Here is a 24,614-nt window from a genome sequence, read left to right as displayed (position 1 = left end):
ATTTAACCAAACTTGGCCACAATCATCATTGGGGTATCTAGTTTAAAAAATGTGTCCGACGACCCGGCCAACCATCCAAGATGGCCGCCATGGCTAAAAATAGAACATAGGGGTAAAATGCAGTTTTTGGCTTATAACTCAAAAACCAAAGCATTTAGAGCAAATCTGACATGGGGTAAAATTGTTATTCAGGTCAAGATCTATCTGCCCTGAAATTTTCAGACAAATGGGACAACCCGTTGTTAGGTTGCTGCCCCTGAATTGGTAATTTTAAGGAAATTTTGCTGTTTTTGGTTAATGTCTTGAATATTATTATAGATAGAGATAAACTGTAAACAGTAATAATGTTCAGCAAAGTTAGATTTACAAATAAGTCAACATTACTGAAATGGTCAGTTGACCCCTTTAGGAGTTATTGCCCTTTATAGTCAATTTTTAACCATTTTTCATAAATCTAAGTAATCTTTTACAAAAATCTTCTCCTCTGAAACTACTGAGCCAAATTAATCCAAACTTGGCCACAATCATCTTTGGGGTATCTAGTTTAAAAAATGTGTGGCGTGACCCGGTCAACCAACCAAGATGGCCGCCACGGCTAAAAATAGAACATAGGGGTAAAATGCAGTTTTTGGCTTATAACTCAAAAACCAAAGCATTTTGAGGAAATTTGACATGGATAAAAATGTTTATCAGGTCAATATCTATCTGCCCTGAAATTTTCAGATGAATTGGACAATCGGTTGTTGGCTTGCTGCCCTCCAATTCGTAATTTTTAAAGAAATTTTGCCGTTTTTGGTTATTATCTTGAATACTATTATAGATAGAGATAAACTGTAAACAGCAATAATGTTCAGCAAAGTAAGATCTACAAATAAGTCAACATGACCTAAATGGTCAATTGACCCCTTAAGGAGTTATTGCCCTTTATAGTCAATTTTTAACAATTTTCATTAATTCGATAAATTTATGTAAATTTTTACCAAATATTTTTCTCTGTTACTAATGGGCAAGGTTCATTATAGATATAATTGTAAGAAGCAAGAACGTTCAGTAAAGTAAGAACTTCAAACACATCACCATCACCAAAATACAATTTTGTCATGAATCCATTTGTGTCCTTTGTTTAATATGCACATAGACCAAGGTGAGCGACACAGGCTCTTTAGAGCCTCTAGTTGTAGATCTTAGTAAACTTTTAGAAAAATCTTCTCCTCTGAAACTACTTGACCAAATTTAACCAAACTTGGCCACAATCATCATTGGGGTATCTAGTTTAAAAAATGTGTCCGATGACCTGGCCAACCATCCAAAATGGCCGCCATGGCTAAAAATAGAACATAGGGGTAAAATGCAGTTTTGGCTTATAACTTAAAGGAGATGTGACACATTTTTTTTTTTTTTTTTTTTTGATTAATTAATAAATATTGGTAAAAAAATATGTTGTAATAAATTTTTCTTGTCAAAACATCATTTAACGGCCTTTAAATGGTCAAAGAATCCAGCGCTTGTCGTAATCTTTGATTTTTAATGAGATACCGGTCACGTGCTCGTGATGACGTCAGTGGATACAAGCTGAGAAAATGTCTCAATAAGGACGAAGTCGATCATATTTCTGCATAATTAAACAATGGACAGTGTTAGCATCAGTTTTCAAGGCAACTCTCTAACTTTAGATATTCGACCGTATCATTTTGAGCCGCTCCTTGTAGAAAAAAATCAAGTAGAAGATATAAATTCGTCATCCGACATTGACGATCTTTCAAGCAATGTCGATATAATATAAAAATACTATATCAATAATTAATTTCACCAAAAATAAAGATACATTTCTTAAAAATGTTTGAGTGAAATTTAATAACATTTAATAAGAGAAAAGGATAGGTCATAAAGAATGTAGGACAGAAAGTCACAGGACAAAAAGTCACGGACAAATCGTCACAGTACAAAAAGTCACAATTTATTTTCGAAATTATTTTTCTAATAACAAGAAAAAAATAATTTAGGAAAATACAAAATTTTTGATTTATTATATATGAAGTAACTTTGTTACTTAAAATTATTCAATAGATATCAATAATCAAATAATTGTTATAAAAATAACATGTCAAAGTGGCTTGATATCTATAAATGGCTTCATTTTGGCGTCAGATATATCCTTTGCATAATAAAATTTTATTTTTTTTCATTAATCAAGCTTCCTGAAAAATTTCTTAAACAAGCAAATGAATAAAAATAATAGAATAACTATCACCTTACCAAGTTTGACGGGTGTAAAATTTGAATCACTAAAGCTGTCACCAATAAATGTGTTATAAGTATGACATAACAGGGTTGGTTTTTTTTTTTTGGGGGGGGGGGGGGGGTATTAAAAGAAATATTTTAAGAAGTTGTAAAACAGTAAAATAAATCCATATGTCTCTTCTCCTCCATAATAATCTCATTGAAAATGTTCTATGAGTACTGTCTTATTTTTTTTAAATATTTTTTCTGTGTGGTATATCTTCAGTCTTTAAATTGTTTTGTATTTTGTGACTTCTATCTAACTTCGACAAAGTTTGGCATAGGGGCCGTATAATATGTAAAATGAAAGCTTACAGTATTGACGGAAACTTATTGAATTGGTTTCAGGACTATCTTCACGACAGAAAACAGGTAGCAGTAATGCATAACAGAAATTTGAAAAAAACACGATAAACGATTATATAAAATTGAAACGTTTCATTTGTACGGCCCAATAACGCAATTGAGATGTTCCCATTCATTTATAACAATGATCTTTTTAGAGCTAATATTATAAATGATCCTTCTTGTCATTGTGGGTCAAATACTAAGGATGTCTACCATTACTTCTTTGTTTGTCTAAAATACACATCATGCAGAAAAACCTTATTCAATAATCTTAACTGGCTATCTGAAAGCATTGTTTTAGATACAAAACTATTAATTTGCGAACACATTGAACTTTCGAATGAACAAAATATTCAAATTTTCAAACATGTTCAAAATTTCATACAATGGTCAAACAGCTTTTGTTAAGCCTTGATAGTCTATGATAGAGCGTTACTGTTACTGGCACGGAACATCATGATCGTCATCATAAGTACACACGTCATTGTCACATTATCATATGACTTTTCAAACTTTCCTTTTCTCTTTTTTACGAATGAAAGCTAGTATTTTTCTATAAACTGTTTGCCTTATATGTATGTCCATTATATCATACTAGTATAATTGTAATTTTATATTGTCCATGTTGTATGATTTACTTGTGTAAAATAATGTTTCAACTAACTCAGTCTATACTTATACATAATCTACTACTCCCAGGTCTGTATCAATTGGATGTATTTGCATTATTTAAGTTAAAACTATGTAATACAGCTTTATGTCTCATGCAATATAAAGACTTGCATACATTCACTAGCCAAAATTCGTTGCACATTCAAATCACCTTTTGCGTATAGTTTTTCACCGCAATAACCTTGCATCAATGGTCTGTCATTTTAAAAGCATCACTTGGCATCTCTTCACAATTATTTTTTATTAAGAAATAAAATTATTATTAATTAAAGAATACAATAATAAGGGTAAGTACTAATAACTTATTGCAATACACCTTTCATACCTGCCTTATTTCTATTAGAAAACTCATAGAAATTTATGTACCAACTACAGGTTATGTATTAGTAATGGGGACTGACAGGATTTTTTTTTAATTATTTTTTTACTTTAGAAGCATTACTTCTTAATTCTCTATTTGTTTTGCTTATTTAATTATTGTTTTTGTACTCCATTGTTTACAAAGTAAATTCACAAACCCAATATTTTCGATCCGTCCCCTTTTAAAAGCTGCACTGTCCAGTCCTTTTTTCTCTATTCTGTAATACCCCATATCCGACAGTTAGGTATTGACTATTGTTTATTCAAACAGGTTAAACAGATATGCATTACGTAACTTGTATCCGTAACAATTGTCAACCTCACCTGTGAACCCAGTAGGTGAGCCCATGGATGTACACAGATTCGGCGCATGTTACGCAATAGCGCGTATTGCCGATGTCTTACATATCACCACCCGGGGGCATGACACCTGTAGCTTTCAACTTCAAAGGTAAATCAAGCGTTGTAAAGAACGTGTGCCGATACCTGTAACTTCTCATCAATGTTGATGACTTTTAATTTATTATGTCCAATTTCAGTTTACACACCTGCACACGTGAACAGGTAGTAAGGTACACACAGGATGTACAAAATACCAATTTTTAATATTGAGATATATTTGGCTATACAATTATACACAAATATGACTAAACATAAAAAAAAATTATAAAGTGAACCAAAAAATATTTGCGAAGAAAAAAATAAATTTTCTTCAGCCTTTCTCTGCTTTTTATAAGCTCCCTGCGTATAGGTATAGGTGGACTGGGCTCAGCTGTTGTTGGTTGTTTCAATGGAATATCAGGTACTGCATTTGGAGTTTTGGCTTCATGGTAGGACATCCCTCGAGATTCTTCTTAACTTCTGGGTCACAATCGTAACAAACATTTGTTAAGTGGGCGGAACAAAGTCTATGACTAGTTCTTATCTCTTCCTGGGTTAGATGATGATGATCTACTCGGAAAACGAAAAAAAAAATTCAAACTGTCTTATGCCTTCTGTTGCATCCACTGGCAGCACACAGAACCATTTTTAATCACTGTCATGCTTTTTTTTTTTAAGATATTCGAAAATGAAATTGCGCTAATTATGCCTATACACCCGTCAGTCAAATATTATTGATGTAACCACTGACGTCACAGCCTCGTTCTGAGTGACTTCCGGGATTGAAATATGCATAATTAGTAGGTCGACAGATCGATACATTTAGATTCATTATTTATCCATTTAAACGATAATTATATTGCTTTCGATGTTTTTTGGGGGGTAATTATGTATAAATAAATATTTATTTACCAAAAAAAAAAATCAAAAAAAATCATGTCACATCTCCTTTAAAAACCAAAGCATTTAGAGCAAATCTGACTTGGGTAAAATTGTTATTCAGGTCAAGATCTATCTACCCTGAAATTTTTCAGATGAATCGGACAACCTGTTGTTAGGTTGCTGCCCTTGAATTGGTAATTTTAAGGAAATTTTGCTGTTTTTGGTTAATATCTTGAATATTATTATAGATAGAGATAAACAGTAAACAGCAATATTGTTCAGCTGAGTAATATTTACAATTAAGTCAATATGACCAAAATGGTCAATTGACCTCCTACAGAGTTATTGCCCTTTATAGTAAATTTTTAACAATTTTCTTAAAATTTGTAAATTTTCAAAATAATTTCCCACTGAAACTAACTGGACGTAGTTCATTACAGATAAAGATAATTGTAAGCAGCAAGAATTTTTAGTAAAGTAAGATCTACAAACACATCACTATCACCAAAACACAATTTTGTCATGAATCCATCTGTGTCCTTTGTTTAATATTCACATAGACCAAGGTGAGCGACACAGGCTCTTTAGAGCCTCTTGTTTATAGACGAAACACGCGTCTGGGGTACATACAAAATTTAGTCCTGGTATCTATGATGAGTTTATTTACTACCACTGGGTCGATGCCACTGCTAGTGGATATTTATTTCCCCAAGGGTATCACAAGCCCAGTAGTCAGCTCTTTTTGTGTTGACATGAATTATCATTGATATGGTTATATTTATAAATTTACTATTCACAAAATTTTGAATTTTTGAAATACTAATGCTTTTCTACCTCAGGCATAGATTACCTTAGCTGTATTTGGCAAATTTTTAGGAATTTTGGTCTTAAATGCTCTTCAACTTTGTACTTTATTTGGCCTTTTTAGTTTTTTTGGATTCGAGCGTCACTGATGAGTCTTTTTATAGACGAAACGCTCATCTGGCGTGCATACAAAATTTAGTCCTGGTATCTATGATGAGTTTATTTAGCACACAACCTCAAACTATTTTCCTGCTACAGTACTACAACCAGCTCACAGTGATTTGTACATGTCCATCCATGGTTGCATAGATCTTTTATTTCAAAATTTAAAAGTCTTATATATGTGAATTTTACCCGAATTTATTTTTGTGAATTTTATATGAACTGAGATACTTGTGACTCCAACGCTAATTTTTTCACTTAAATAACACAGAAACTTTTCACAAAAAAATTGATATTTTGCATGATATTAATTTAATTTGAAAATAAATCGGATAATTTTAGTTTAATTTGAAAGAGTAAAATACCAAATATTATTGAATCATAATTAAACATACATTTTTTTATTTTTTTAGGGAGCTATTGTTGGAACCATTACAGCTTACATCGCCACCATGTGGATAAGTATAGGAAAATATACAGTTGTAGGGGTCAAGGAAACCCTTCCTTCACCTGTGTATAACTGTAGTGTTTATATGGATGATGTAACCATAGCAACAACAAATGTTACTATGACAACGATGTCTTCTATTGGGACTTACATGTATAATACTAGTGATCTGTTGACAAACTATAGTATGTTTATATCAAATCAAGTCACCACTACTGCCAACAGTGTCATACCAGAACAGTAAGCATTTATTAATTATGGTCAAATTAATGTATCAAATAGTCTAAGTCACAAATGTTTATAAAATTAAGCATTTTTGGTAAGACAAATTTTCAAACTTTCAAGAAGATAATTCTCAAATATTAGAAAAAAACATAAGGAATTAAAATTTGTGGGCTAACTGTAAATGCCTCATTCACACAGTTCTGATTATGACTACCATTTAAGATCAGACAGCGCTTTGCTGTCTCCGATCAAAATAGGAACAATGTGCTGTGTTCCTCGGAATGGTGTCCTGTGAAACGGGCATGATCTGGAAAAAGTTTGTCATGGCTGTTTTTTTTATAGTTGATTTCAGATTGCATCCAGATTTTGCCACATATGAACCCTCACATTAACAATTCAAAATTCGGCAATAATGCCCCAACAATTAAGTGTTCTGTCTGTTCATTTTTATGCCCCACCTACGATAGTAGAGGGGCATTATGTTTTCTGGTCTGTGGCTCCATTCGTTCATTCGTTCGTCCGTCTGTTCGTTCGTCCGCACTTAAAAGTTTTTGGTCAAGGTAGTTTTTGATGAAGATAAAGTCCAATCAATTGGAAACTTAGTACACCTGTTGCTTAAGATATGATATTTCTAATTTTAAAGCTAAATTAGACTTTTGACTCCAATTTCACTGTCAACCGAACATATAAAATGAAAGTGGGATTTTCAGGTTTAAGTTTTTGGTCAAGGTAGTTTTTGATGAAGCTGAAGTCCAATCAACTTGGAACTTAGTACACTTGATGCTTATGATATGATATTTCTAATTTTAAAGCCAAATTAGACTTTTAACCCCAATTTCATGGTCCATGGAACATGGAAAATGATAGTGCCAGTGGGGCATCCGTGTACTTTGGACACATTCTTGTTTAATATCTGTTGCATGACATTAGGCAGAATCGGGACACTGTCAGGTGATATTTGGTTGTATTTTACCATGTTAAAGATACAAATTGGACTAGAATTGGATTAAGAAAGGGATAATGAGTACAAATTGGGCTGAAAACGATTCTTGGCCACGAGCATCACTGAAGAGACATGTATTGTCGAAATGCGCATCTGGTGCAACAAAATTGGTACCGTTGATTTTATTGAACAATATCTGATTTATGTCTTGATTAAATAAATGCTTTTACAAATTTTAATTTAACCTTGAATTTCCAGCTAAAATTCACAGGATTTTGATTTAAAGGATGGCAGTAAAAGTTGTGAATGTTTGATCCTGGCTTAACAGACCAGTCTTTTAATATCATATTAGTAAAGTTTAAAATATTAAACATTAAGCATACAAAAAATATAAAAATAATAAACAAAACATATAGACAAAACTATGCCTTCATTCATTAGAACCTTTGATTTCTTTCTTTCAGAACATGTTTAGATAGTTTTTATTCTTTTTTCATTTCAGAACAGGTTTAGATAGTTTTTACAGTTTATCCTATCTCTGGTATTCCACATTTGGGATGTTAATAACCTTTGTGGTTGGGCTTCTAGTCAGCTTTATTACAGGTAGGTTTTTATGCAACTGACTGTACTACCATCTGTCTGTTTTTGTGTCTTTTTGTCTAGGGTCTGTCCTATTTTTTTATTCTTTCCTTCTGTCCCGTTTTTGATTGAAAAGCAAGCTTGAGCATTTGTGTCTTCACATTGTTCTTTTATTTTGCAAGTAGCTACTCTTATCCAGATAAAACAAATATCTAGTTGCTATATTTCAAGTGACTTGTCAGAATAATACAGGGGAAAAATATGATTTACGAAATCCTTAAATACTAAAGTATTTTTCCGCCACCTTTCCCTACCTTTGTAATTGAAAGTTAACCAGAATATAGATAGTTGCATAATGTGGGTCTCATTGGGGTCTAAGCGTGACGCAGGAATTACTGATTTTTTGTAAGCGTGATACGGGAAAGTCAAATAAATCTGCCGTGAAAATGGGAATTAAGGTCTAGCGGGACACAGGAAATTACAGAAAAATGAGAATTGCTTAGGTACATAGTATAAGCGGGATATGGGAATCTGACAAAACAGTAAGCGGGAAATGGGAATCTGACAAAACAGTAAGCGGGATCCAGAATCAGAACCCCCCAATGATACCCCCCATAATGTCAAAAGAAGATATCCCTTTTATGAAATGAAAAATAGAAAGGAGACTAGTAATGTGTCAAAGAGACAATAACCCGACCAAAGAGTAAAAAGAACCCCTAGGCTATAAATGGGTCTTCAAACACAAACAAACTTTAAAAAAAGTAGGAATATGATTTGCAGTTTAAAGGAATTAGCTGAAAATATAAACACATGAAAAGGAGCTTACTGTATTTGGCAAAACTTTGAAACATTTTGGTCCTCAATGCTCTTAAGCTTTGTATTCTATTTTGTTCAAGCGCCACTGAGAAGTCTTTGGTAGACAAACCTGAGTCTGGCGCAATTGCTTAATTAAAATCCTGGTACTTCAGTTGAGTTTATTTATATTATTTATCTGTCTAGATCTGTAAGACACTTCTTATGGTCTCAATATTCTACTTTCAGGACCAACTAAACCAGAGGATGTGAACCCTGATCTCATGATTCCAATCTTTGACAGACTCTTCTGGTTTTGTCTGCCAAAGAAAGTTTTAAAGTTCTTACGCTGTGGTGTAGATTACGAAACAGATGTGAGTCAAATCAAAACTTTTGGTGTTCCAGTCAGTATACTGAAAGATCAGTGTTGAAATAGTAGATGCATAAATTAATTTCAAACAGCATTTCCGAAATTACCAATTATTGAACTCATGTTTGTCTAACAGTTGCAATAAAAAAGAACACACAATTTCTGCTGTAGTCTAACAAGTTATTTTAAATCTTTGGCTTATGATTTTATTTTGCTTGGTAAGTTCATCTCAATGCTTGAAAAATTCAACTAATTTGAAGTTTTCCCTTTTGATAAAAATTAAAAAAATAATAATATAATTAAGTCTCAATTAAGAGTTAAACCCAGCACTGTTACCATTAGTTAACTTTAATTTCAAATATCTAAACAAAAAAGAAGAAATCACACATAAATAATGCAAAGATGAAATGAACACAGTTTTTAGTTTATAACTCCAACCAAAAGTTTAGACATATTATGATATAGGTACAGAAAACAAAAAACAGCCAGATATTCAGATATATGATTTGTTTTACTTAGAGTAACATATAAGATAATACTTTTGTTGTTTTGGCCCACTACTGTGGATTAATTATTATTCGTTGGGATACCAATTTTAGTGGGTTTTGTGGGTATAGGTGAACCACGAATACAATTGTTCTACGAATTACAGATTTTATATAGTCTTAGTATGCAGAGAATGGAAAAACCACAAAATCAAATATCTAAAAATCCATGAAAATTGATACCGACAAAATTTTAAAAATAAATGAATCCACAGTATACAGAAACATATTTAAAATGCTTCTTTTCTTTACTTTTTGCCTAGCTGTTTAATTTTAAATAATATTTTTATTTGAACAGTAGTATATAAAGATTAACCCCATATTATTTTGTAGAATACAGCTGACAATGACAGTGGTATTACAGAGACAACATTTAAAAGTTTCAATAGTGTGACGCGAGTCGACAGTGAGGACACCAGTCATCAATCTAAGGAACTGCAACTCTTGTCTCATAAATATATGGAATCTTGACGACAGTGTTTATCATGATCATGATCTCTTGATTTTGAAGTCATTTGAGGGTACAACATGATCTCTTGATTTGGAAGTCATTTGAGGATACAACATGATCTCTTGATTTGGAAGTCATTTGAGGGTACAACATGATCTCTTGATTTGGAAGTCATTTGAGGGTACAACATGATCTCTTGATTTGGAAGTCATTTGAGGGTACAACATGATCTCTTGATTTGGAAGTCATTTGAGGGTACAACATGATCTCTTGATTTGGAAGTCATTTGAGGGTACAACATGATCTCTTGATTTTGAGGCCATCTGTGGGTGTTGTGGAAGATATTTTTGTATTTATACTGTTATATTTTGTATATGCATGTCATTTTGAGTAACAGTCTTTCAATTTGAGACAATTTATATTTCATAGTTACCCTTATCCAGAGTAAGAAATGGTAGGTCTTTTGTTTCTTAGCTTCTTGCTATCTGTGTAATTTCTAGATAACTTTTGGTTAAAAAGAAATCAAATTACAGAGTTAGCTCTCCATAATTTTTAATTTCACCTGCATTTCAACAAAACAATATCTTGAAATTCAATAACAGAAAAGGAAACAAATGTGCTATTCATGCACCAGTTTAGATTTTGAACTTAATTTAATGTTAACATTAGCAGATTTTTGTTTGTCATGTTTTCAAGGTTTTCAGATTCTTAGGCAGAACACCACTTAATATCCTGTCAAAAGTCTGTTTGTCAATTACCAACTTTATATTTCTAATTTTAGAATTTATGCTATTAAAGGAAAATAAAATCCATGTAAGACTAGCAGTATCTGTTCCAATACAAACCTTATGGAAATAAAATGTTTTAATGTTCTTCAGCTTTTAAAACTTTTACTGGATAGTTAAGTTTATTGTAAATCCAAGTATGTCTGATTAACACTTTAAAAACATGATGTTTTGCCTCCTATATAAATATAAATATATGTATATTTTTTTATTTTTTTTAAAGTATACTAGCCTTAGGGAATAATATACCATTCTATAAAGCTATGCCACATAACCTGTAAATTTTACAGTATATTTTATACATATATTTATTTAAGGAATGACTGTTATATTTTTTTCGGTCTATGAAAAAATAACAAACAAAATTTAGTGCACACTGAATAACGCACGTAGCGTCTTACTTAACAGTGTGCACCACATTTTTTATGTTATTTTGAATAGACAGAAAAAATATTACAGTCATTTCTTATAATTTAATTCTTAATTCCATTTTTAACTGTAGAAAACCATAAAAAAACGTTGATGACGTCATGTCACGGTCACATGACTAGTCTAGTGGCTCATAACAAAATAACGTCAGCCAATCAGAAGATGCGTAACATAAAAAATTACATTATATTTATATAGGAGACGAAACATCATGATTACAATGTTTTAAAGTGTAATCAGCCAATCAGCATAAGCTTTAACAAATTATTCAACAGCAATAAAATAACTATAGTTTTTATTAGCATATTAAACGGAAAGTCAAAAGGTTGACTTTTACGAATGTTTGCTCATCTTGTTTTTGATTTTTTTGTCAGATATTTGGAATCCCCTTGTTTCATATATGTAAAAACATTTGCGCACTTACCACTATATTTCTTTTTATGATCTTATTATGTAATAAGAACAACATTATAAAAATCTTATAAACCTTTAATATTTTTTTTTTATAGTTTTTGAAACAAAAAAAGATAATATTACACATAGGAGAATCAGTTCCAGCCAAATTTTCAGTGGCCTATATCTCAAAAACATTTTTTTGGGCTTTTATAATATATAAAAAGTTCAGTTATTCAATTACTATCAATCTATAAAATGTTTTGAACCAGAGAAGGGAATAGCAATATACTTATATAATAGTTAAATCATTCATAACTTAATAATTCAAATACATTTTAGTTTATGTTTGCAAATGTTTGTTGTATTTTCTGTTTTCATTTTACTGATATTAATGAGAACAAACTTTTTGTTATATGTCATATTTCATGATTGATACATGTAAGCACCTGTGTTTTAAAAATTACTTGACAACTATAAAGTTTTATGTTTATTTTGGTATAAAATTTGTTTCGCCAAATAATCTTTCCACCCGCAGGAAATTTTATATAAAGATATGAAGTCTGAACAATACCCTTATCATGAGATGGGGGAGGGGCACTTATTTCTTTGGTTTTATCTGACCATTCTTTATTTTTTCCACCTTTTTATTCTGCACTGTATAACTATATATCATTTTCTTTAAACCCAATCAACACTGTGACTATGATACACAATTATTATTTAAATTATGTGGTATGCAATTAACTGAAATGTATAGAATTAATGTAATTTTCATTGTAGATATTTTCAATTTATATATTATGAGTGTGCATACAATTATAAGACCTAGTAATCATGATAAACTATTGATATTTCAAATTATTCGGGCTTTCATTAAAAGGATGACATAAATATTGATATTTGTTTATGTTTTTGTATTATCATTACAAAATGAATAAATTAAATGTACAATTTTGAAAAACGATGAAATCAAGTACCCCGGGAAATTGAATTTTCCTGAATCCACAAACATTTACCCACAAAAAAAAATATAATCCAAAGTATTGTCTTTCACACACGTGCATATCATTTGTTACACTTGTTTAATGTCTTAACAGTTACTATGTATAGTGGAGGTATTACTCATTGGTTTTTTTTATTCCATACTTTTAATAGAGGAGTAATTATGTTTCTGAATCTTTGTGTCTGTTTGTCAATAAGTCTTCCCATATCAAGTTAAAATGATACCATTAAAGTACCAAACATACTGCACTGTGTATTTCAATAATTTTGATGTTTTAGTAAAAAAATATTTGAAAAGCTAAACCAGATTCAAACATTGGAACAAAAAGTAAAGTCAAACAGTACAATGAATTAGAGCAATAAATGGGGTTACACATTCCTATATTTAAAATGTTTTCCATGTTTCTAATAAATTTTAGGTTAATATAGTAAATATTGATCTCTTGACAACAGAATGTGATGATTTGCCGTATTTGGCTCAACTTTTTTGGAATTTTCAATGCTCTTCAACTTTCTATTTGTTTGGCTAGATAAATATTTTGATATGAGCGTCACTGATAGTCTTATGTAGAGGAAATGCGTGTCTATCTTACTAAATTATGGTCCTGGTACTTTTGATAACTATTTAAGTGGGAAATGTATTCTTTTGACACATTGTCTTTGGGTTTTTGTGTGGTTGGTTTGAACTCAATTTCAGTATGTATTCCATTTGACTGTGTAAAATTAATTCCATGCCGACATTAAAACAACAAACATTTCTGTTTTCATTGAATATTCAAAATTCTGTGAGAAGGAATTTAGTTGAAAAAAGATATATTTACTTGTGGTAACTCATTGTGATTTGTTATTGTGGGTGCTCATGATTAAAATTTTGTTTATATAAATGATATTTGTTATTATTTGTCTCAATATATGATAAAACAAGAATGCGTCCTTGTACACAGATGCTCCATCCGAACTATCATTTTCATGAAAATGGGATAAAAACTCTTAATTTGGCATAGAACCAACAACCAGATGATCAGACAAACAGACACACAAACCAGACAACATTATGCCAAATAATGGGGCATAAAAACCTCATTTAAAGCTTCCAGTACTATAATTTGATTTGCCAGACACATGTTTCGTCTACAAAAAAAACTCTCATTATAAGTCTCGTTATGTTTATTTTTCTATCATTAAGTTTGTAATCTCAAGGAAAGTTTCCAATGCTGAATATTTGAAAGATAAGGTGTAACACCACTAATTCAGGCCCGGCCAGAAAGCACATACCAGAAAGTAGTACATATTTAACGCAAAATAGTTCCTACGCATGAGTGTAACTTTCAAAATATGTAGTATATTTAGGTATTTTTGGCATCAAAAGAAAGCTGAAGGACTGGTGATCATTGAAGAACACTTTTGGACTTTTAATTTTAAATATTGAAAAAACTGCAGCAAATTTTAAAAAGAGGGTACATTTGGTCTGTTTGTCAGATCTGAAGTAACTGTTTTGGTACATCCGAACTTCCGGGAACCAGTTCTTTCTTATATGCCATGTAAGGTATGTTGATTTTTTCAGTAGAAGACACCATAAAGTGTTGCTTTGACATACAATGATTGCCACTTTATTTGAACTTAAAATGAAAGAGGTGTGCCTGGTTGAAATGGAGGAATTTAACATAGAAAGTAATGGGACCATGAATTAGTGGTGTACTTCCTATTACAGAGAATCATCAGAAATCCAATTTTTAGAAGTTGTACCTTTTCCAATGAAAACAAGTCAAATTTGATGTAAGTAATCATGCTCAGTCATCTTTTTTTGGTTAACAATTTTGTTTAAGGGAAATTTCAGCTCTTGAATTGGCATACTAAGGTAGTTTAGCCTTTTATGGTCATACAACATGCATGCAGTTAAGACTTGACTCCAAGTTCATACTTTAGCATTATTTGTGATTGCAATCAATAAAACATGTATATTATGACTTGTGTATGGTACAAAAAGGCTCTTGATCAAATAATCCTATGATTTTTTAAGTTTTATGGTTTTTCTTATGGTAGCCTTTTACAATCTAGGCAAATGGTTAATGCTCATATGAGAATTCCAAAATCTTACTGTACATGCAATTTTGAACCAGTATAGCAAGTTATCTAGCTGAGGGATATATAAATTGCTCTTAATAATCTATGTTTAACCACATAAGTATGGTTTATACAAAAAAAAATACCCTTTTCCAATTTGAAAAAAAAGGGGGGACAATATTCTCAATTATGTCTGAACTTTGGACTAATATATTTTTATTTAATGAAGAACCTCTGATAAGAATATGACTATTGGTAAGCACATAGCCTCCCTGAAAGATATTAATAGATAAAACAATGATATTGAGAATAAAAAAGTATATTGACCAAAATCTAATATCCATATGCAGTTTTCTTTGAATAACCCATATACTACTACCAGTCCAATTTGAGCTTAAAATTAGTACAATAGTTTTTGGACTTAAGCTTTATATGTTTTTTATTGCTTGAAATAGGTCAGAGAATGCAACAAAGTAATGCTCAAGTCAATATAGCAAGTTTGGTTCTGTTATAGGTGTAACACCACTAATTCAGGCCCGGCCAGAAAGCACATACCAGAAAGTAGTACATATTTAACGCAAAATAGTTCCTACGCATGAGTGTAACTTTCAAAATATGTAGTATATTTAGGTATTTTTGGCATCAAAAGAAAGCTGAAGGACTGGTGATCATTGAAGAACACTTTTGAACTTTTAATTTTAAATATTGAAAAAACTGCAGCAAATTTTAAAAAGAGGGTACATTTGGTCTGTTTGTCAGATCTGAAGTAACTGTTTTGGTACATCCGAACTTCCGGGAACCAGTTCTTTCTTATATGCCATGTAAGGTATGTTGATTTTTTCAGTAGAAGACACCATAAAGTGTTGCTTTGACATGCAATGATTGCCACTTTATTTGAACTTAAAATGAAAGAGGTGTGCCTGGTTGAAATGGAGGAATTAAACATAGAAAGTAATGGGACCATGAATTAGTGGTGTACTTCCATAAATAAGAACCAAAACAGCTGAACATAATAATAATATGCAAATCTAAAGATCAACACAATGATGACTACGGTTCACTTTTGATTTACATTTTTTACCTGTTGTGTCTGTTTGTTTTGCTTACACATTGTTGTCAATATTATTGAATTTTACGTGTCCATCATATAAGTTACAGATTACCTAGCTACATAACAATATCTAATGAACCATTTTCTACGTTATGTCTGCACCAAGTCAATTATATGACAGTAGTTTGAGCTTTTGATTTTTATACGACCGCAAAATTTTCGTCGTATATTGCTATCACGTTGGCGTCGTCGTCGTCGTCGTCGTCGTCCGAATACTTTTAGTTTTCGCACTCTAACTTTATTAAAAGTGAATAGAAATCTATGAAATTTTAACACAAGGTTTATGACCACAAAAGGAAGGTTGGTATTGATTTTGGGAGTTTTGGTCCCAACATTTTAGGAATTAGGGGCCAAAAAGGGCCCAAATAAGCATTTTCTTGGTTTTCGCACTATAACTTTAGTTTAAGTTAATAGAAATCTATGAAATTTTGACACAAGGTTTATGACCACAAAAGAAAGGTTGGGATTGATATTGGAAGTTTTGGTTTCAACAGTTTAGAAATTAAGGGCCAAAAAAGGACCCAAATAAGCATTATTCTTGGTTTTTGCACAATAACTTTAGTTAAAGTAAATAGAAATAAATGAAATTTAAACACAATGTTTATGACCACAAAAGGAAGGTTGGTATAGATTTTGGGAGTTCAGGTCCCAACAGTTTAGGAATTAAGGGCCGAAAAGGGACCCAAATAAGCATTTTTAGCTCACCTGACCTAAAAGGTCAAGTGAGCTTTTCTCATCACTTGGCGTCCGTCGTCCGTCGTCTGTCGTCCGTCGTCCGTCGTCCGTAAACTTTTACAAAAATCTTCTCCTCTGAAACTACTGGGCCAAATTTAACCAAACTTGGCCACAATCATCCTTGGGGTATCTAGTTTTAAAAATGTGTCCGGTGACCTGGCCATCCAATCAAGATGGCCACCATTGCTAAAAATAGAACACAGGGGTAAAATGTATATTTTGACTTATATCTTTGAAACCAAAACATTTAGAGCAAATCTGACATGGGGTAAAATTGTTGATCAGGTCAAGATCTATCTGCCCTGAAATTTTCAGACGAATGGGACAACTTGTTGTTGGGTTGCTGCCCCTGAATTGGTTATTTTAAGGAAATTTTGCAGTTTTTGGCTATTATCTTGAATACTATTTTAGATAGAGATAAACTGTAAAAAGCAATAATGTTCAGCAAAGTAAGACCTACAAATAAGTTAACATGACCAAAATTGTCAGTCAACCCCTTAAGGAGTTATTGCCCTTTATAGTCAATTTTTAACAACTTTCGTCATTTTTTGTAACTTGTACAAAAATCTTTTTCTCTGAAACTACATGGCCAAATTTAACCAAACTTGGCCACAATTATCATTGTGGTATATAGTTTAAAAAATGTGTCCGATGACCCCGCCTACCAAACAAAATGGCCGACATGGCTAAAATTAGAACATAGCGGTAAAATACAGTTTTTGAATTATATCTTTGAAACTAAGACATTAAGGGCAAATCTTTCAATATTTAAATGTCCATCAGAATAAGATCTTTCCCCTCACTAATTTTCAGATGAATCCGACAACTCGTTGTTGGGTTGCTGCCTTAAAATTGTTAATTTTAAGGAAATTTTGCAGTTTTTGGTTATTATCTTGAATACTGTTATAGATAGAGATAAACTGTAAACAGCAATACTGTTCAGCAAAGTAAGATCTACAAATAAGTCAACATGATCAAAATTGTTAGAGGACCCCTTTAGGAGTTATTGCCCTTTATAGTCAATATTGAACAACTTTTCGTCATTTTTGTAACTTGTACAAAAATCTTCTTTTCTGAAACTATGGGCCAAATTTAAACAAACTTGGCCACAATCATTACTAGGGTATCTATTTAAAAAAAGTGTCTAATGACCCCGCCTACCAACCAAGATGACCGACATCAGTAAATACAGTAACAGGTGAGCGACACAGGCTCTTGAGAGCCTCTAGTTCTTGGTTTTCGCACCATAACGTTAGTATATGTAAATAGAAATTTATGAAATTTAAACACAAGGTTTATGACCATAAAAGGAAGGTTAGGATTGATTTTGGGAGTTTTGGTCCCAACAGAATAAGGGGCCCAAAGGGTCCAAAATTAAACTTTGTTTGATTTCATCAAAATTGAATAATTGGGGTTCTTTGATATGCCAAATCTAACTGTGTATGTAGATTCTTAACTTTGGTCCAGTTTTCAAATTGGTCTACATTAAGGTCCAAAGGGTCCAAAATTAAACTTAGTTTGATTTTGACAAAAAATGAATCGGTTGGGTTCTTTGATATGCTGAATCTAAAAATGTACTTAGATTCTTGATTATTGGCCCAGTTTTCAAGTTGGTCCAAATTGGGGTCCAAAATTAAACTTTGTTTGATTTCATCAAAAATTGAATAAATGGAGTTCTTTGATATGCCAAATCTAACTGTGTATGTAGATTCTTCATTTTTGGTCCTGTTTTCAAATTAGTCTACATTAAAGTCCAAAGGGTCCAAAATTAAACTTAGTTTGATTTTAACAAAAATTGAAATCTTGGGGTTCTTTGATATGCTGAATCCAAACATGTACTTAGATTTTTGATTATGGGCCAACTTTTTAAGTTGGTCCAAATCAGGATATAAAATTATTATATTAACTATAGCAAGTCTTTTCAATTGCACAGTATTGTGCAATGGCAAGACATATCTAATTGCACAATATTGTGAAATAGCAATTTTTTTTTAATTAGAGTTATCTTTCTTTGTCCAGAATAGTAAGCAAGAAATATCTAATTGCACAATATTGTGAAATAGCAAGATTTTTTTTTAATTGGAGTTATCTTTCTTTGTCCAGAATCAACTTAAAACTTTGTTACATACAGTATACAATGTATATTCACTTTTTACTACCAACTGATAAATTAAAATAATCTTTACCATTCAGTGATAACAAGCAGTTTTTTTACATCTTCATATTTTATGATGTATTTAAATGAGTAGTTATTGTGGAAACTCCATTAGAAATTTTAATTGAGATTAGTTTTGGAATAAGGGAAAGGGGGATGTGATTAAAAAAATTGGGTTCAATTTTTCTCATTTGAAATTTCATAAATAAAAAGAAAATTTCTTCAAACATTATTTTGAGAGAATTAATATTCAACAGCATAGTGAATTGCTCTAAGAGAAAAACAAAAATTTTAAGTTCATTAGAACACATTCATTCTGTGTCAGAAACCTATGCTGTGTCAACTATTTAATCACAATCCAAATTTAGAGCTGAATCCAGCATGCATGTTGTGTCCATACTTGCCCCAACCGTTCAGGGTTCAACCTCTGCGGTCGTATAAAGCTACGCCCTGCGGAGCATCTGGTTCCATTTGATAAGAAACTTTCCATTTTGAAATTTCCTCGAAGTTCAGTGCTTTTGTAATTTAGTTTTTATACCCTGGACAGTATTCACTTTGATCAATGCATTTAATTACCTAAGCCGTACTTTGATTATAAAATATCATAGTAACAAATTAATACAAATAAAAAAAGGTAATAGTAATAATAAAAATAACTTTATTCTTTTTTGACAAAGAACAAGTATGACAAATGTAAAATATAAATACATAATAAATAATTCTATCACTCTATCACAGTCTATTTTTTTACAGAGATAACATTAATGCAACAGACGAATTGTTTTTTTTTAAATCTTATGAATTAAAAATCTGCTGTTTCAGAATCTAATGCATCCTGGGTAATATTTTTCAAAAGAGTACACCAAAACGTCCTGATTGGTTAAAAATGTCATAAACAATAGAAATTTAACAAATGACGTGACGTTATTTTTATTTTGGGGTAATTTTTTGGAAAAATGAAATTACCCATGATGCTTCAGATTCTGAAACGGCTAATTGTTGCACAACTTATCCATTCTATTTATATAAAAAATAACTAGTTTACATTATGGTGGAGTAAAATGATTACCATTACAGTGTACATGCATATTTTTTGTAAATGTTTTAAACAGTTGTATTACCTTAAAATCTAATGAAAAGATATTAAATTTCATTGACCAGATAAAAAAATTATTAAAGTTATAGAGATGCACCAAAAATGATTTTTTTATTCTTAAACATTAGTTCAGAAATAGTGAAAATTCACGACAATATGCGTTTTTTTCTTTTCTACTCTCTCAACTGTAATTATCAAATAAAACAGTCTAAATGTATAAATGAGTATACAAATTCCAAAGATGTACTTCTGTTGCCAATTGCACGTATCTTTTTTTAATTATTATAAAATTTGTGCATTGGTTGACCATTAAAATATGTTGGGTGATAAAAAACCAAAACCAAGTGATTTACATTCTGATTGAAATGTATGTTCAAACCTTTTTCAAATGTTTTGTATTACATGTTAAAATAAATAAATAAATGTTGATATGAAACAAATATGTAAATCCTTAAAACAGTGGCATCTAGTTTGGTACTCAGTCAATTCATTTTGCTCTTTGCATTTCCAAGAAAAACGCCAAAATCACGGAAGGACAACGACTGCAAAACGGGAACTTTAAGCATCATTCGAGTGCACCCATAATGAATTGACAGTAATGGCAAAGGTAATTATGCTATAAATAATGCTTTATAATTCTTTGGTATCAGGTATCACAGATGGTCACTGTTCAGGTGTCGTAATAAACAGTCATGGCAAAACTTGTATTGTTCCTGTAGATAAATTTAAGACATGAACTAGTTGATAAAGATTAATACGTCCAAGGGCTAATAAAATTCATATGGTTAATCAAAGATGTGATGTTTTTGATTTAAGGTAGCACAATACACAGATTTTATAACTGCAACTCCCAAGTTTTAAAATGCTGTACGTAATGTTCTTAATAATGCTTGAAAATTTATAAAAGTGGTAGTTTTGGATAGCTAACATATTACTCTTTCAAGTTAATGCAATGTTAGTATTATGCAAAAACTATGTAACCAATTATAATGTTAACTGAGTCTAAAATATTTTTCACCAAACTTCCACTTTCAAATGAAATGAGCTTCTGCATAGGTATCCCTAGAGGGTTGATTTTATTACATGCTGTTCCTATGGCCATTATCTACAAAAGGGTGTCTCAGATTTCAGATAGAATGTATGGAACAAATTTTACACCTAATTAAACATTATCTTCTCTATGTGGTTATGATGTTTACACTAATTAGAGATTTATGAAAGACTGGAATACCATAGAGACAATCTGAGACACCCTTTTGAAGCCCATAATGTGTTGATTAAGATTCCGTTAAAATTTTCTGTATAGTTGAAGAGATGATAGAGCTAAATTCATTCAAGCGAACTTACCCAGATTTTGCCCCTTATTACATAACAATTGATTACATAATGATTGCATAATAAAAATATTGCATTCATTTAAAAGATTGATCTTTTATCTAGCTATATATACCTCTTTTATTATTTGTATGCATTCATAAGAAAGTTGCACCATTCCAAAGGTTAGTGATTGGAAGTAAAAAAAAATATTGTATTGTGCTACCTTAATAACAGGAAAATGTGATATTAAATTGTTGTCCAGGTTATTTATGCCAAACGAGATTACCTATACTTTATTAAAGTTGTCAATGATTAAAGGCATTATTGGTTGTGAACATTCAAGATGTTGGACAATTGTTTATTAATTTCCTTCAACGTTTCCATAGTCATGATCAAACAGGTATACTATACGTTGACGAGTGTACAGTGTTTTCATCAGCGTCTTTGGTATATAGTAAAACACAATACAAAGTTTTTAATTTTCAATTATGACGCCCAATAATTTGAGCAGTACAATTAAGTTCAATTTCATACAAGTGATTACATATTGATTATAGTATATAGTTGTCTCATTGGTATTATACAAGTTCTTCTTCTTTTCGTATAAACTGTATTTTATATATTTTGTAATTTAGAATTAGATTTAAAAACCTGATGCAGACTCCTTTGATGACTTCATCAACATTTTCGAAATAAAAACAAGAGTAAGTTAGACTCTCTTATACTTAGGAGACTGATTTTAATAAATCAAAAACTCACATAGTTTGGCACTAGCTTAGAACGTCTGGCTCTCATATGATGTAGTGCATGTACTACACTAACATCTCCATCTGACTGGAGTCTGTCCATACATGCTCGTACTAAACAAAACAGTCCGACTTTGGTAGCACCATTCCTGTAACAAAAATTGGAGGGTATTTTATTTACTCTAAATTATTAATTATCATTGATATCTTAGTCTCCAGAAAACTATGAATAAGAAACAAACCTTAATGTGCAATAACTTTAAAATGAACTATTTAGTACGATAAAATCGTTTAATTTTTTTACACAATTAAGATTACAATTTTTTAAAAGTACAGAACAATTCCATGGTTACACTTTTTAGGCTATTTTGCATTTATAGTCACAATCATCATTACAATATACCTTTATATAATTGATTTACGAACATGTGAGTTTCATATTTAATATTACCTTGCACATTTTAGGTATTTATCCATCCTTGTGTTTTATTTAATTTTTGTATTAGCACCTCGATGAAGGCAAGTCCAGGACAGAACTTTGGACTAACAAAATTTCAAATAGGCTATTCTTATTGAATAAATATTATTATTGCCTATAGCATACAAAAAGAAAAAAAAATATAACTCGTTTGCATAGGAAAACATGATACTTCAAATATATACAGGTATCATTGGCTTTCAATATCAAAATTAAATGAAAAATGATACTTACATGCAGTGAACAATAATAGGATGTTTGACGGAATCCGACTGCCATTCGGTGACAGCATTGATAAAGTCAACAAAAGATTCTACAGATACAGGTGTGACCTTTCCCTCTGACCAACGCTTATAATGGAACTGGTTTACTTTATAAGTTCCTTTCTGGTCCTGCAAAAAAAGATTAAGATATAATTGAAAATTGCATATCTCGCTATAGAGAATATTGACCTATGCACTATGATAAATCTCCTCCTTAGGTTTCTGTTGTAACAACCTACTCCTTTTTTGTCCTTAATCTACCAGTAGCACCATTTGGTATCTCGAGATATAAACTAAATGGAATAAAATGAAGTTTATGAAGTACATGAATGCATTGGAAAGTAAAGCTATACGATTTAAGTACTTTGAATTTACGATTATTATTTTTGTTTACGTACTTGTCTAAACAATTTTACAATACATTGATATTTCTCAAATAGAAAATTAAGCGTCTTTCTTATTGATTGAAATGCTTTCCAAGAAACGAACAAATCTACTTTTACCATCCTCGATCAGGTCAAATGCATCAAGTAATAAAAAATCAAAAATACACCATTAAAGTTTCACCATCTAACAACCATATATTTTGACTGTGCTATAGGTGATATAGCATCCCACTTTCAGGCATTAAATTATATTATTCGAAATAAAACAGCAAACTAATTTAGCAAGTGAGACTGTGCATGCAAAAGACAAACTTATGATATTGACATTCTGTGTACAAACGTGTGATTAGGAAAATTGAAAATGCATCTAAAAAAAGAAATAAACGAAAAAAAGAAATATAAGCAGATACAATACGCATAACATCTATTTAATTTTACAACAAACTATTTATAAAATAATCTATGTTCCTGTCGTTGGGAAGAAATTGCTACGGGTAGTACCTGTTAGCCTTAAATTTAATAATCTTTCTTTTTGTTAGTTCTAAAAATATGCTTTTATTCCATCAATTTCTATGCCGTATAGTAAAAAGTAAAATCACAAAAATATTGAACTTAGAGGAAAATCAATTCGGATGGTCCATAACCATACGGCAAAATCAAATAACAAAACGCATCAAAAACTAATGGACAAGAACTGTCATATTCCTGACTTGGTACAGGCATTTTCAAATATAGAAAATGGTGGATTAAACCTGGTTCTATAGCGTTAACCCTCTCACTTTAATGACAGTCTCATCAAATTCCGTTATATTTCCATTGATGCGTTAAATAAACAGACACAATTAATAAAATAGTCAAAATATGGGTACATGAAATCGTTGTTTGCATGAAATAACCACCAGACAAAAAGTTAAAAACAATGTTTGCATTAAAACTACTGATGATGATATATATGTTTTAACGATATGGGAAGACATGCAATGACAATTAATCATTAGAGATACCTGTGTTTACATCTTTTAAAGTTATAAATAAAGACAACAGTAGTATACCTCTGTTAGAAATTCATAAATCGATTGAGAAAAAAACCCCAACTCCAGGTTACAAACTAAACTGAGGGAAACGCATCTAATAAAATGAGAACTACGACACAACAGAAACACACCACTAAAATGTAACACATACAGAAACGAACTATAGTATAACAATGGTAATTTTTCCTGACCTGGTACAAGACATTTTAATAAAAAAAAATCGGTGGGTTTAACCTGGTTTTGTGACTAGCAAAACCTCGCATTTAAATTCAGATTAAGAAACGTAATACGAGGTAAGTCAACTCAGGTACCTTACATGATAAACAGATCCCACTTGTGCCTTCCATCGTGCATCAATTCAGTAATAAGTGGAAT

At 31.2% G+C, this 24,614-nt stretch overlaps 2 protein-coding genes across 9 annotated transcripts in view; one reads left to right on the top strand and one right to left on the bottom strand.

The window, feature by feature from the left end:
* Nucleotides 1–13,738, top strand: part of LOC143051754 (sodium-coupled monocarboxylate transporter 1-like) — a 34,889-nt gene extending 21,151 nt beyond the window's left edge. Inside the window, exons 15-18 of the mRNA XM_076224666.1 lie at nt 6,303–6,577; nt 8,008–8,108; nt 9,126–9,250; nt 10,125–13,738. Coding sequence (XP_076080781.1) covers nt 6,303–6,577; nt 8,008–8,108; nt 9,126–9,250; nt 10,125–10,262 — 639 coding nt within the window. The 3' untranslated portion in view covers nt 10,263–13,738. The remainder of the gene's footprint in view (nt 1–6,302; nt 6,578–8,007; nt 8,109–9,125; nt 9,251–10,124) is intronic.
* Nucleotides 13,739–19,560: 5,822 nt separating this feature from the next.
* The window catches only part of LOC143051752 (receptor-type tyrosine-protein phosphatase epsilon-like), a 59,391-nt gene continuing 54,337 nt past the window's right edge, over nt 19,561–24,614 (bottom strand). For all 8 annotated transcript variants that reach the window (XM_076224663.1, XM_076224665.1, XM_076224658.1 and 5 more), the window contains 3 exons: nt 22,791–22,948; nt 22,092–22,227; nt 19,561–20,728 (listed from right to left, as the gene is read on the bottom strand). In XM_076224663.1, the coding sequence (XP_076080778.1) occupies nt 20,669–20,728; nt 22,092–22,227; nt 22,791–22,948 (354 nt within the window). In that variant the 3' untranslated portion in view covers nt 19,561–20,668. The remainder of the gene's footprint in view (nt 20,729–22,091; nt 22,228–22,790; nt 22,949–24,614) is intronic.

Source organism: Mytilus galloprovincialis, chromosome 11, assembly GCF_965363235.1.
Source record: "Mytilus galloprovincialis chromosome 11, xbMytGall1.hap1.1, whole genome shotgun sequence".
NCBI classification, from domain to species: domain Eukaryota; kingdom Metazoa; phylum Mollusca; class Bivalvia; order Mytilida; family Mytilidae; genus Mytilus; species Mytilus galloprovincialis.
This window is presented reverse-complemented; position numbering and strand designations above follow the sequence as displayed.